This window comes from Mixophyes fleayi, chromosome 8 (genome assembly GCF_038048845.1).
Source record: "Mixophyes fleayi isolate aMixFle1 chromosome 8, aMixFle1.hap1, whole genome shotgun sequence".
In the NCBI taxonomy this organism is placed as follows: Eukaryota; Metazoa; Chordata; class Amphibia; order Anura; family Limnodynastidae; genus Mixophyes; species Mixophyes fleayi.
The window spans coordinates 31,150,571-31,166,109 of NC_134409.1; the positions used below are offsets into that span (position 1 = coordinate 31,150,571).

Consider the following 15,539-nt stretch of genomic DNA (forward strand, 5'->3'; position numbering starts at 1 on the left):
AATGCAGCTTATCAATTCACAAGAAACTATCGACATCACTACCTCATGAATATTCTTTCTGCCAACAAAATGGCTGCCTTCACTATGGGTAGGCATCATGTACACGAAAATATAGTAAAATGAAAACCTGGGGCCTGATTCATTAAGGATCTTAACTTGAGAAACTTCTTATTTCAGTCTACTGGACAAAACCATGTTACAATGCAAGGGGTGCAAATTAGCATTCTGTTTTGCACATAAGTTAAATACTGGCTGTTTTTTCATGTAGCACACAAATATCAACTTTAAATTTCAGTATACAAATAAGCTATCAAGTATTTGTGTGCTACATGAAAAAACAGTCAGTATTTAACTTATGTGACAAAACAGAATGCTAATTTGCATCCCTTGCATTGTAACATGGTTTTGTCCAGGAGACTGAAATAAGAAGTTTCTCAAGTTAAGATCCTTAATGAATCAGGCCCCTAGTTATCAATTGCATATTTCATAAAACTGTGTCACCATCCCCAAATGAAATATAGATGAGAAATATAATATATTTATGGTGATGGATAATGATTATATGTTAATACTGACCTGAGCTTAGCTAACAGCTCCCCTCTCTCCACACACTCCGTGCTGACCTGACGGATCAACTCATGAAACACAACGTTGTAGATGTTCTGCTCAGTCTTTATCAATTCCAGCAGATTGTGTATCTAAATAAGCACATAGCAAGTAATTACATGAATTACCTGAAATAATGGGGACAAATCGTTAAAAACAAGTAAAAAAATAATACACATAGCCAGTAACTATATACTTATCCTATCAGTAAGATATTAATATGGTTAGAAGACATCTGGGGGTAAAATGTATCAAGCTGAGAGTTTTCTGGCGGTTTTGAAAAGTGGAGATGTTGCCTATAGCAACCAATCAGATTCTAGCTATCAGTTTGTAGAATGTACTAAATAAATGATAACTAGAATCTGATTGGTTTTTCAAACCCGCCGGAAAGCTCTCAGCTTGATACATTTACTCCCTGGAGCTTAAACTTGGGCAGAGGTAAACCCTATTGTCCTGGAAAGGTATTGCAATGTATGTGCCCTGGGGCAAAACTGACCAAGGATCATGTCAAGCAAATTACCTACTCAATACTTGTCCAATATACAGTACTTAAGAGGGAAGAAAAGTTGATAAATAAAACTATGAAAAAAATGACATTCATACTAAGGGCCTGAGTCATTATGGAGAGCAAAACATAAAAAGTGAGTAACTTTCTACCTGGGCAAAACCATGTTACATTGGAGGGGGAGGTAAATTTAAAATGTGAAGAGAGATTTATATTTGGGTTAGGGCATGTCCTAGATAAAATTTAAATTTCAGGGTACAAATAAAGCTATCAAGTATTTGTGTGCTACATGAAAAAACAGTATTCAACTTATGTGCAAAATAATAAACTAATTAGCACCCCTAGCATTGTAACATGGTTTGTCCAGGAGAAAACACACTCCTTTTTTTTGCCTTACTTTCTTTAATAACTCAGGCCCTAAATTGCAAATACAAATGTTTATACAAATTGTAGAAAGTTTCTGACTTTCTGGATAAAGTTTATCTTTGGTCCTCAGCAACAATGTTATATCAGTATTGGTTTACAATGTGAAATTAGTGATTCCTGCTTCAACATATAATTAGTGTGTGGAAAAGCTTCACTAATCCCACTTCAATGGCATGAGGGCTTAAAGGAACACCATCATAAAAATCTATGTGTTATACTTTTACATATATACCATGGTCCTGTTATTATTTATACAAAAACAGTTACATTTTTTACTCTCTGTTTTACTGAACTGGAATCACTGTGTGTAAATTTATTGTGTTTCCATAGGAGACTTACACTCACTCCATTCATTCATGTAGTCTAACTCAACCTTTAACCAAAAACCCCTTCAACCTATAACCCTCCGAAAACGGCAGTTGTCAGGAAATTAACGCATTGAAATAGTAACAAGGCTAATTATTAATAGGGGACCAAGGTTCCAGCCTCCTCAATCGCAAATCCAGTCCTCATAGGTGTCTATGGAGACTACACCTAATTATCAAGCTCCGAAATTCAGAGCTTGGCCCCAGTACCTAACGCCATCTGACTTTATAACCTATGGGGAGAGCATCGCAGCAGAAGGATCTTCAGATCGCAAATGCTGCCTGGCCATAGGCCACAGCAATTGAGTTTGCTTTACTATAGATAAGATATATCTTATCATTGCTATAACAAATGAAAATTAACGTGAGCGATTTGCAACTGGTCATAAATAAACCTCTTAGTGTCAAACTGGTCTTAGTGTTACCTGAGTTGGACCTTCCAACTTTAGGTCTTCTTCATCCACACCTGCTTTCTTCAACATGTTATCCATCACCTTCATCAGCTGGAGAACCTCTGCTCTTCCACTCGGTTTCCTAAGAAACAGATCCTTGCATGTGATGTTATTCTACGCAAGGTCTTGATCTCCAGTTCACCACAATAATCTTACAAGTGACCACAGTAAAATCTAGACTTACATAGATGGGAATAAGCGGAGCTTCTTCTCATCATCTTCTAGTAGGGTTGTGTACTTACTGGAGATAAAATAAAGAAAATATACAAATGTGAAGTAGATGCTGTCACATACTGAAGAATTAGACTAACCAGCACAAATCAAAGTCTGCATTGGTGCCTTAGCTGTGTGTGTGTATGAAGACTTACACACTAATCAGCAGCAGATTTAATCTGTTGTGTAAATAAGGCTGCAAGCCACTGTACCACACTGGAAGCACAGAATCTGCCGACCACAATGACATATACCCATGTGATCCTGGTGCTCAGAACGCACATTAGACGCTTATGTCCAATACGGCCACCCATCTGCGTAGCTAAATTGTAAACAGATCCTGTTAGGCCTATGTGTGGCCAGCATTAAAGTATTACTGTAGTCTGCAACACAGGGCCATCTTAACAACATTATGGGCCCCCGGGCAAAGCAGTGCAGCGGGGCCCCTAGATATAGACATAGATATAGATGTATACAGATACAGATATAGATATATAGAGATAGATAGATGTACTTGCTCAGTGACCCTTGTAGATTTTTTTGCAGGGTTTTTTCTTTTGCAGGATTATTTATTCTCATTAAGAGCCGTGCCTATGAGGCCCCCTTGCCCGTGGGGCCCCCGGGCAGCTGCCCATCGTGCCCAATGGAAAAGATGGCCCTGCTGCAACATCAGGAAGTAAATGTTACAACACAAGGTGATTCATCTGTACAATGTCAAGTTAAGCAGCACATTAATACATCTTATATGGATGCTTCTTAAATCTAAAGGTGCACAACCTTTTTCTATTTATTAAAGGCAAGACTAATTATAGAATGAAAACATAAGACAGATCTCCAGACTCATTCAGCTTTCGATTAGTATTTCTGACTGTGCCGTAAAATACAATACAAGCTATGGAAATTACAGTTAAACATATATATTCACAGCAATACCTGACTGATAAAATAACAAACAGATTTTCACATAACAAGAGGAAAACGTACTCACTCTTCATAATATTCAAGTCCCAAAACCCCTTTGTTCTTCACAATGTAAAACTCTTTTGGGACAAGACTTTCTTCAATGCTTCCTTCCTATGAAAATAATTTCTGCAGAAGTTCAAACGTGTACATTGTGTGGATATTTCCCTACTTAGATTAATATAAATATTTTTTTAAATATCTTTATTTTGTATAAAAGTGCAAAAAACATACAATACATTACATTCACAGCACAGCTGTAAGCACAAAACACCATGAAACATAATCAGACATACTTTTCAGTACAATACAAAACATAAGGTACACAATGTGACATCAGACACTATACGTTAAGTACTGCACTAACCATGCATCACTTAAACAACAGTTTCAAACAAGCAATGGTTGTGAGGGAAAGATAGGTGTGATGGGTAGGAGGGGGAGATCACAGCCCGAAGCTACTTAGATTAATATTATTATACACCAAATGTTTTAGACAGATCTGTACAGTGAGTTGATAAAGTAAACTTACTTATGTTCTAAACTCTCTTATTAAATTTAAGGAGACTTTAAAAGGCTGTTAATGTCCTTAAGGTCTCCCTAATGCTATGAGGTTATGCTCTAGGATAACTAATGTCCTCCTTACTCCAGCTTAGGTAGCACTTCAGTGTTATTTAAGACTTAAATGATCTTAAATGTAAGATGATGCAAATGATATTCAAATCGAAGTATTAACATCAACTATTTATATAGTTGATCTCTCACATCACTTTCTGCCCCAATAGAGCTTACAGTCTAAATTTCCTAACATACACATACACACAGACCAAGAGAGGCTCAATTTGATATCAGCCAATTAACCTACTAGTATGTTTTTGGAGTGTGGGAGGAAACTGGAGCACCCAGAGGAAACCCACACAAACACGGGGAGCACATACAAACTCCACACAGATAAGGCCATGGTCAGGAAACGAACTCATGACCCCAGCGCTGTGAGGCAGAAGTGCTAACCACTAAGCCACCGTTCTGCCCTGTTAACATGTTAATAGTTATTCTTTAAACCAGTGATAGGCAACCTATTACACCTCAGGGGCCAAATTGGCAGCCCTCTAACCTACCCTTGCTCTCAGTACTAAGTTAAAACAATACATTTAATTAAAGAAACAGACTCTTATATGTAATAACATCTCAACAGGCTTTTTAAAGTGCTACAACAAACAAATCTGACAATAAAGTGGGAATGAGTTGTTGGCCGCATATGAAGGTTTAAAGGGCCGCCTGTTGCCCATCACTGCCCTAAACTCCTCTGTGTAAGATCAATAATTGAAGTGACATCTAAATCTCTTGTTACAGCTCACAGTGCATATATACATTATATATATATATATATATATATATATATATATATATATATATATATATATATATATATATATATATATACACACACACACACACACAAACAGACAAGATTCTTGCCTAGGAAACAGTGACATCACTGCAGTCAGTCATTGAGTCAATTGGGGGTCACCCTGCATACTGGTCAGATGCGGACTGCACTGTATAGAAATGAGTTGGTCATGTACTTATAGTGGACATATTTGACTGTTTCATATGTACACCTCATTATTATGCATATTAGCCTGAAATAAGTGTTGAACATTCAGGGCTGCATCACATGCTGATTACTATGTAACTAGAGGACCGTACATTATAGAATATTCATGCAATGATGGGGAAGTGCCCTAATAAAAGGGAATTGCCCTTAAAAATAAAAGTCATGCCTATCTTTTTACCTACCTTTTGTACTGTATCGTTACATCTACCAATCAGCCAACACACATGTTGTAGTATGTAGGAGGTGTTGAGGAAGAGTCAGATATTCAAAGTATACAAGCATAGATAAGTGTGACAGAGCTTAAAGTGTTTACAGGTCCCAGTGAGATAAACCCTGCTGTGTTAAGAGGAAGAAAAGATTTCTTATGAATAACATGGCCAGAGACTTACCATTGTTCCTGGTGACATATCGCTACGGCTTATTGGCTTTAGAGATGCGACTGATGTGTTCTTTTTTTCCTTAAGTAAAACATCACAGAGGAATGAAATATCCCTAAATGAATAACAAGGAACAATGTTTTGTAAGAGAAATAATTCAGTATATATGATCTCAATATATGCATAAAGTCCTGTAATTAGTATCTGTATAAACAGTGACTTTTGGTGCCATTGCTTATAATCAGTGAATGCAGATGTCATCACATCAGTGTTCAATAGGAAATCTGGTATTGTGTATGGGATAGTGCACCCCGTAATTTACATATTAGAAGTCACCTTGGTGTGACCTGTATAAAATCATTCAGCCTACAGGCGGGTGCGTCTATAACTCCTTGGAAATCAGGGCCAGTGCTGGGATGTTTGGTGTCCCTGAAATCTATAAAAAATCCTCTTTTCTAAGTTAACATTTGATCACACAATCCTGGAGTTCATATTTAAATTGCAACAAAAAGAGGAATATAAGTAAAAACTTTGACAAGTCCCAGCATGCTTTGCTAGCTAATATGACAGCGGCAATAAAGTCCACCAACAGTGTCTATTTAATAGTGACTATTGTATCACTACGGGGTCATTTTCACTTCGACTTCAAGCATTGTTTGAATGAATATATAATTATTTCCAGCACAGGTGGGTCGATCTTGAAGCATGGCACTCTCCTGCACAGCTTACTTTGTTATGCCATACCTGCTTCTAATATCCATATAATTTACAGTACACTATACCATATATTATACTGGCTTCTAATATCCATATAATTGACAGTACACTATGCCATATATTATACCTGCTTCTAATATCCATATAATTTACAGTACACTATGCCATATATTGTTTTACCTCAATGTCCAGTGTACATTAAATAAACTTTTCATTCTAAATTTGGTAAAGTGTCTGGAATTATAAAATGCTATAAATGTTAATCTCCTTTTGAGCAGATAACAAAGTGACCATTTGCATACTACAGGGCATGGAGGAGTAGCTCAGTGCTCTCTCCCAGTAAGCTGTATTAGTATTTTATACTTTTCAGTTCACAGACCCAGAGATCTTACTGACATTCCAACGGTCATTGTAGAAAGCCCAAAAAATATGAATACCAGTGCAAAAGCTGCTTAGCACATTCATGACATCATTGTACACACTTCTGAATATTCCACTTCCTTTTTGCAGGCACAGACAAAATGTAGCGGGTCAATGGACAAAGGCAAAACTGATAACTAATTGGCTTAGGGATCAAAACATCAAAATTTTGGGTCCATGGCCAGGAAACTCCCCAGACCTTAATGCCATTGAGAATGTGTGGTCAATCCTCAAGAGGTGGGTGGACAAACAAAAACCAACAAACTCTGACAAATTCCTAGCATTGATTAGGCAAGAATGGGCGGCCATCAGTCAGTATGTGGTTCAGAAGCTGATTGACAGAATGCCAGGGCGAATTGCAGAGGTCTTCAAAGAGAGGTGTAAACACTGCAGATATTGACTATTTGCATAAACTTAATGTAATTATCAATAAAAGCCTTTGACACTTATGAAATGCTTGTAATTTTACTCCAGTATACCATAGCAACATCTGACTTAAAGGTCTAAAAACACTGAAGCAGCAAACTTTGCGAAAACCAATACTTGTGTCATTCTCAAAACTTTTGGCCATGACTGTACACTTTATATACCAAAACAGAGAACAAAATCAATGATAATATGGAGAATAACAAATGAGTTGAATCACAAAATACTCTCATGTGAAGAAATAGCTGTTGTGGTTTCTACCTTGTGACCTGTATCTTACCTCCCTGCTCCTGTCAGGCAAACAGGCTGGTCGGTCAGGTGTTTAAACTTGTTCCTGCGAAGAGGGTGGTGCCATACCTGATCAGTGGCACGTATACAAACCTTAGACAAAAACAAAGTATGTTTATTACTAACACACATTATGTTACCCCACCTGCCAACATGTCAGAAACAGGGTCATTTACAACCTGGCCATAATGTGGAGCTGCAGGACATTTCATTACGTGCAAGTTTTCCCAGCTGTCCACCTGGGGCATACATAAGTGCAAGCCCACAGTCCATTTTGGGAACTGTCCCCTGTAGAATCACTGTGTACCAATTTGTCTGGATGAGGGCCTAAATCTGATATGATGAAATAGAATATTAAATGTCAGGGCCCAAATAAAATATTACATTTAAACATAGAAGTGAACATGATTTTCCCCTCAGATAATAGTGTGTTTCTTTTTTAAAACATTTGGCCAATTAGCCCAGTAGGAGGTAATTAGGTTGAGCAGACCCTTTGTGAGGAAACAAGCTTAAGATATGCAGATCCTAGACCTCCATTGTTTTGATCATGTATTCCACTTCCTAATTGACTTCCTTTCAATAGGTATTGTAAACACAAAAGAACCACTAGATGTAAATTTGAGAGCCACATGCCTAGGTGAGAATCTTGGAGACCCAGGTAAAACCCGAAGGCTCTTTATGCAGGTATATAGAAATATGAACTTGAAAGGAAATGCCTTCATTTTTCATATTTTTGGAAATTCATGAGCCACTCCATACTGAGGAGCAAAAACCACACAAAGGTTTTAAAACATACATACCAACTATACAGGGAACAGCCATAGTCACATGTATTTCAGGATGAGATCAGATATTGTTGTAACACCATCATATTTGGTATTTGGAATTTATGACCGGTTTATTGAAGGGGAAGGTATGTCTCTGGGATATATCTGAGAAAAGCTAAGACAGGTCAAAACATAGGAATAGTTTTGAACAAGCCTTAGGTGACACCCAAGGGACATTTCTGCCCCCACATTAGCATCCACACTGCCCCTGTGAATTCCGTCCCATTTGAGTTTGCTTAAAAACCTGTGTTTTGAAAGGGACAAATTGTCAGTTTCTTGGGGATCAATCTAATTGAAGGACTATCCAACTTTTCTGCCTACCCCCAGGCATACAGATGATTACACGTAAGTGATGCTCTGTACTTTCATCCCATTTGTTTTTATAACTGTTTGAAATTATTTATTTGTATGTCAAATCTTTACCTTATTGTTTTTTATTATCTGTAAGCATTGTACTTTTTGTATATTAAATCTAACAATTTAATAGTTCTGTCCTTATTGCTCTAAACAAATCCATTGCCTGTTTAGAAGAGATAAGATTGCTTGACCATGCTAAAACCTTTCATTGCTGAGGTGTGAATTGTGAATACATTTGTATACTAAGCCTAGTGTGTGCCTGCATGTACATTTGTGCCTTGAGCGGCTAAGGGTTAACCCTTTGATTGCTGGTGCCTTGCTAACTGTGTGCAACAAGGAGTGCTCTTTGCGTGCCAGTGTGGGACAGGATATTGGGGTCCTATTGCCCGTATTCAATAGGTGGTGGAAAGACCTAAGTGGGTGTGGTTGTGTGAACGCTATTTGGGGCAATTCAGCAAATCTGTAGCCTTAGGGAAAGAGGCGAGTGTGAGATCTGGGCTGGAAACTGTGCAAAGTGCGATTTGTGACTGGTAAAGGCAGTTACGATAGGTTTTCATGACAAGATAGAGGCGATATATTGTCTGATTGTGTGAATATATGATAAGAGATTAAATCAGGGAGTAGCTAGAGAGACTTATTCCTGACACTACTGTTGCAGAATTGCAGGTCCATATGGATAAGCACAAGCTGGAATTATGCACGTGCAGCATACTATGAGTTTTACCTTTTTATTTCAAAATACTGTTCAAGTGTGCCTTAAATAAATAATAAGAGTGAGGGAATATTATCACACAGGTAGAATTACAGGGGCAAACACAAAGGTTCTAATGGGGGTTCTAAATAAGCATTTCTTCAATATATTTATATTCTATATATATTGGAACACGACATAGAGTGCAATATATACTGTACAGTATATTCTATATCATTGCTCTAAAGAAGCCTATAAGTCACACTGCTCTGTAAAAATGATTTAGTGAAAGTTCTTACGTAGTGCAATAGCAGCTTTCCTAATAAGTCTAATAAATGTACTCTAAAGGGGAGATTCTGGGCATCTGTTATCCCCCTGTGCTTGTATGTGACATGTACCCTCTACATGTGCTTTCCTGTATGAGGTAGACCCAAAAGAGGCAAGTGACATCCGGTTACATATACAGATCATAGCCCAATCTCTGCCACCTCTAAGGATGTGTAAATATCAAGTACGTTCTCACTAGTCAGCTTAAACCCAATGACATTGTGAATATGACACAGTGGTGGGTGTGGGCATAAGCAGAGGGCTGCATATACCCAGCCTGGTTCCCTTTAGATGAAGGAGAGGTGCATGTTAGATACACACTGATAGAGTGTATCTAACAAATGATTAAATATTTATATTTGATATAGGACAGTGGTACTGAAGTGGTTGATCATGGTTTCTCATGGAGCAATGACCGGAAGATTATGACCACCAAGGTGAGCACAGGAACTTACTGACAGCCGCAGAGGGGGTTACAGCCGAAGAATGCGAGCAACCATGGAAGACTTTAAAAGATAACTGGAAAAATACAACTAATCGCATTATTTGGGTCTTTTTTCTCCCTGCAGTTGATCAGACTTATTGGGGAATCAAATGAGTTAACTGAGACATGGTTGTGGGGTAGTTAAAGAAGCAGTTTCACATATATAACATTAGTAATCCACTGGTATGTCTTTGACTGTTGTAGGTCAATGTTGCTATGTAAAACAGTGGTACTCTCATATATGTGAGACGCTTCATTTAAAAATGTATCGCTTTGAAAATATTTATATAAAAATGCAGAATGTTTTTATGACATTTGGTTACTAGATGGCACTGTTCCATTGACATGTATGGATGATATTTTATCTTGGCTGAAGAAATAAGGAAACAGTGGCAAGGGCAGAATAAGAGAGGGCAATATAGGTACAAGGGAATAATAAAGAGAAAAAGGGGACAATGAATGAAAGGCTCAATTCAGTGAGAATGGGACAATGCTATTGGAATATCTTGTTGTAGTGTTTGTGGGATTTAATATGAAGGCACAGTATTTCATCTCAGGGGCGAACGCAGGATTGTCAGGGGGGGTTCCCCCCCAAAAAAAAACACGAGAAAGAGCGTATACAATACAGCACCACCGCTGACGCTTCTTTGACAGCGCCGCGGCTGCTGTATAGGACAGTGCCGCTATGGTGGGCACTAAGTTAGCGCAGGGGGGGGGGGGTTTCTGGAGACTCAGAAACCCCCCCTGCGTGCGCCACTGCATCTGGCGCTATAATGGTAATAGACAATTATATAAAGTGTACAATAAGTGAGTTGGGAGATCAACATACAATAGTCTATACAAATTAGATCCATGTCAAAAAAGCCTTTCCATCCCCGATATTGGATATGAGCTACATTTGTAAAACAGACTCTTTACCAATCTTTTTAACAAAGGAAGACAACAAAGGTGGGGTTAGACCATACTTACCAACTTTTTTGAGTTGGTGTCCGGGAGCCTCTTTGGGGCAGGAGGGCGTGCAGGGGGGCTCCAAAATTGCGCCATTTTGGCCCTGCCCCCATGACGTAATGACGCAAAACGCGTCATTTTACAGCGGGCATCTCAGCCAAATGCTGCGATTCCCAGAGAATCACAGCATTTTGGCCCTAATTCGGTCAAATGTGGGAGATTGCCACACTCTCCTGGGAGTCCGGGAGACCCACCCGAAATGCGGGAGTCTCCCAGACATTCCGGGAGAGTTGGCAAGTATGAGTTAGACTTTAAGTTTTCATTACTCCAACTATTATGCAGTATAAACACACCTTTGCATCTTTTAAAGTTTTGCTTTTCTTCACCAGTTCAGGCTTTTCTGCTGCTTTTGCAGCTGAAGTAAGGACTTGAAGAATTTCATCTGGGATAAATTCACTCTGCTCATATGTTGAAAGTGACTGTGATAGTTCCAAAGCATTAGATGTCTCTTGTATATTTGCTAAATCTACACATTAAAAAGAAACACAAAAATATAACAAAGTCAACTGAAAATACTTGCTTTCACTAAAGTATCTTGGGAAAAAGGATATATTTCTTATGAAAACAAGTGTGCTCTGCTATATCTAATAAAATTACATAATTATTTTCTGCAAACATCGTCCTCCTCTAAACAGAGAAATGAAAAGTTAAACAGTGCAAACTAATTAAAAAATAACTCCATAGTGAAGAGCTTCATTGAAGTTCTGCTACTCTGTTCAACTCTGCACAGTGGATTCCTCCCAATAAGTTCAGTTTCGAACGCTTAATTTCTTCAACTTAGAGGGGACAGTGATTGCAATATTCAATATTGCAGTGTTTAATTAGTATCCACATGGGTGATGTCAGAAATGTTACAAAAAGATTTTTGCAGCTAATCACAGTATATTGAAAAAAATGGGGTTAATATGCAGATGCTATTTGTTGGCTGTGACACATTATTAACAGTAAGTTGTATTTTTGTAACATATGTTACAGTTGTATTGCATTAGCAATGCTGGAGATTGACTGTTGCTTTACTTTATAGCTTGGTACAATTCTGTCAGAATGCACCTATTAGCATTAATGGGAAGTGGGCCTATTGGTGACAGGAAAGTGGAAGTGTTAAAAAGATAAAGCAGCACATGCTGTCAGAAACAGGTGCACACAAAACACACATGCTACTTGTTGCATCATGTTACTACCCAAGTTACACAAATCAGAAATGCAATCTTGGCTTAAATCAGAGGTCAAAAAACATTTATTAATTTATTGCTTTTGGGGTGAAGCTTTAATCCAATTAACCATCACCTCAGATGGGCCTTTAAAAAGGCACCATTTATCCCTATCTGGAATAAAAAGGCCATTCACATGAACATGTGGGGCAATAGAGAATATAGATAGTTAGTTTATTACGGATTAATGAAGAAATTGATGAATGACTGCGTGCTATTCACCCCCAACCCTGCCTCACTTTAATATTTTAACTATGGAGTAGACAAGTTTAGCGTGGCCCAATATGGGCCATCATCTGCAGTAATGGGAGGTACTGGATAGTTCTACCACAGGAAATGCGCTTGATCTGTATATGGAAAAGAAAATGTATGATATACTATGCATCTGCATCTTGCTGCCTTCTCCCTGCATTGCCTCAAATGTATATATGAATGGCCATTGACAACCTCAGAGGGATAAATGAGCCCTATATAAAGCATTTTCTGAGATGGTTTCTTTTTCTTCCAATGCTAATTAAACAGAACTTTGAAAATCATTTACAGGATTCCATATTCTAAGATCACTAATTTACATAAAAATAGACAGCATATATAGCATCAGTGTATACTGCACTAAAATGTTGTTTTTTTACCTTTTATTTACATATGGCTTAAATATACAGTACTGTTCTTTACCAGTACTTATACTACTTCTAGTAATTACTGTCATAAAGTACATTAGTGTATGAAATGGCTCTTCATACCTGTAATTTGCCCTCCAATAGACATCAGGTCGCCACTGCCGACCACTCTCCGTCCTGTGGCTTTGGGCCCCACGGGTGTTGAACGGAGCGCTGTCTGTGACATGTTATGCCCTTCTCTATGCAGTATTCATGAGGACAGACACATCCACACACTGCTCTCACACTGTTCCGTGTACACAGAGATCACACACTGTGTGCGCGCATTACAGACACACACTTACACACCGATCCGAGAGTAAAACTCACTTCTCTGTCTCTCCCTTCTAACTTGTAACACTTGTAAAACTCGGCTAAGACGCCATGGCGGCCTCCATGACAACGCCCCACCCGGTTTCCACAGTGACCACTACAAGGAGCTCACACTCTGCGGCCCAGTGGTTTGCTTCTTGTAACCAAAGAAAGTGTATTAATTACTCTCAATAATAGTCCAAACATTTCAGTGCAGTCATATTGTACAAATGGAACGCATTAGAAATACCATAATGTTATTTTAAGATGGACAATCTAAAACATTATCTGAAAACACAGGGGACCTATTGCTATTCAGTTTTGGTGGTTTGCTTGCGTGTGTACAATATGAAGGAAATACATGTCCAATATATTCAAATTATAGCTCTCCAGCAGGTATGGAATGACTTTTCTCAGCATAGTCCTTTCATACTGTTGTGGAACTACTAGTACCAGCATGTCCTGTCAGCATGTGACAGTGGCTCTCCAGCTCTTTTAGATCTGCTGATCCCATAAGGGACGTGTCTCCCTAGCAGTTTTGGTTCTATATTATAATGCCAGGGTGTACTTTGATTTGTAGTTCCACAACCCCTGACGAGCCACAGGTTGCCTACGTAATTTGTAATAACTATCCTTCTTGTAAATGCATTTTAGAGTAAATGCATTCAGCATGTTTACTATTTATTGTTTGGAGAAACAACCATCATAGATGTTTAGTAGGAATAATAAATATTATATTTGTTAACTAAATGTGTCAGTCTCACAGTTCAATCAGTCTCCTGAAAGCAGCTCACAAAACTAGAATATCAGTAGTTCCTCCCACTCTGCCATGCTGAATCTGACAGACTTAATATTATTGTCTTTTATTTATGTACAACCAACATAATCCTCAGCAAAAACAATTTGATTATACATAAATAAAACAATTTGATTAGGCACGCCTCATTGGAGTTTACAGTCTACACGTGGGATATGAAAAATAAGGCAAAAAAGTTGATTTGTTTTGATGGACCAGCTATATATATTCACAAAGATGAATTTTGTCAAGTGGTAAATAATGCTGTAGGTAATGTCTGTGCAAGCTCTGAAGTAAAGGGAGTTGTTGAACAAATTGGAGGGGGATATTACAAGTACAGAAGTGTAGTGTTTTCTGTTGTAGATGGTACGAGTACGGGCTTTTTCCAAACAGCAGAGCCGTAACTTAGAATTCTAGCGCCTGGGGCGACAAAGACAAATGCCGCCCCCCTAACCCTCAATTTTAACCAAATTAACCTACAATATTCCTAAATTGCGCCCCTATACAGCGCTGCGCCCTGGGAGGTCGCCCCTGTCGCACAGCCCTAGTTACGGCCCTGCCAAATAGGGACCCAACGTTCCAGGATCCAGACAAGCAGTAACTGAGTTTAGGACACGAGCAGCAGCAACAAGTAGTGACAGCAGCAAGAACAGGTAGAAGAGAGCAGGAAAGTCTGCTAACTGTTTTGATTCTGGTGGGTCAGTCCCAATTTTGGGTACTGACACACTCAGTTGGGACGCTATCCTGACTGTAGGGACTGCACTGTCTAAAATAATAGCCACGCCCCCATGAATACTGGTCATGCTCAGTGGTGACGTGGCACGGAAACCACTCTCTAGAAATCCTGCGTAAGTCCCTGTCCGGGCAGGTGTAACTGATGGATGATGGCGATGACCAAGCACGGCATTCACTCTCACAATCAATGGGATGATTGACAATTCACCTGCACACCTGACACCACTCATCTCAGCAATCAACATTTTAAGATAATGGCAGGTGGGCGCCATTTAGTTTATAAATAACGTAAAAATCAAAAACTGCTGACTGCTTACTTAAAAAAGTAGGTGAAACTTTCCCATGTACGAATCAAAATGTATATTTATTGCTTTAAATTTCTCAAACAACAAAAACAGCCCCCCTTTCATCAAATAAATTAGTTTAGGCATCGTCACATGGTCATCTGGAGGAGGAGCATTTAGACCTGGACTTTAGGAGGACAATAAAAAAATCAATAGGGCCATCTTGTTATGTTGTTATATTATAATAGTGATTCATTTTTGTTTCAGAAATAAACATTTAGGTAATCATTTATTTATTTAGTATTATTACTATTATTATTATTATTATTATTACTACATAAAGGGGCATATTCAATTAGGGTTCCGGTTCGCGGTAACGCGTGTTACCGCGAAAAGTGTGCGCTCTTGCTGGTATTACGGTACCGCAATAACGCGGATTTTCGTACGCAACCCTATGGGCTGCGAACGAAAATCC

The 15,539-nt window shown here is 38.5% G+C and overlaps 1 protein-coding gene across 1 annotated transcript in view; it reads right to left on the reverse strand.

Annotated features, from left to right (window-relative positions):
- AXDND1 (axonemal dynein light chain domain containing 1) overlaps window positions 1-13,319 on the reverse strand; it is a 49,592-nt gene extending 36,273 nt beyond the window's left edge. Inside the window, exons 1-8 of the mRNA XM_075182299.1 lie at window positions 13,022-13,319; window positions 11,361-11,533; window positions 7,366-7,466; window positions 5,535-5,637; window positions 3,556-3,641; window positions 2,539-2,595; window positions 2,328-2,436; window positions 577-698 (exon numbers count right to left, since the gene is read on the reverse strand). Of these exons, the coding sequence (XP_075038400.1) occupies window positions 577-698; window positions 2,328-2,436; window positions 2,539-2,595; window positions 3,556-3,641; window positions 5,535-5,637; window positions 7,366-7,466; window positions 11,361-11,533; window positions 13,022-13,124 (854 nt within the window). The 5' untranslated portion in view covers window positions 13,125-13,319. The remainder of the gene's footprint in view (window positions 1-576; window positions 699-2,327; window positions 2,437-2,538; window positions 2,596-3,555; window positions 3,642-5,534; window positions 5,638-7,365; window positions 7,467-11,360; window positions 11,534-13,021) is intronic.
- Between the last annotated feature and the right edge of the window lie 2,220 nt (window positions 13,320-15,539).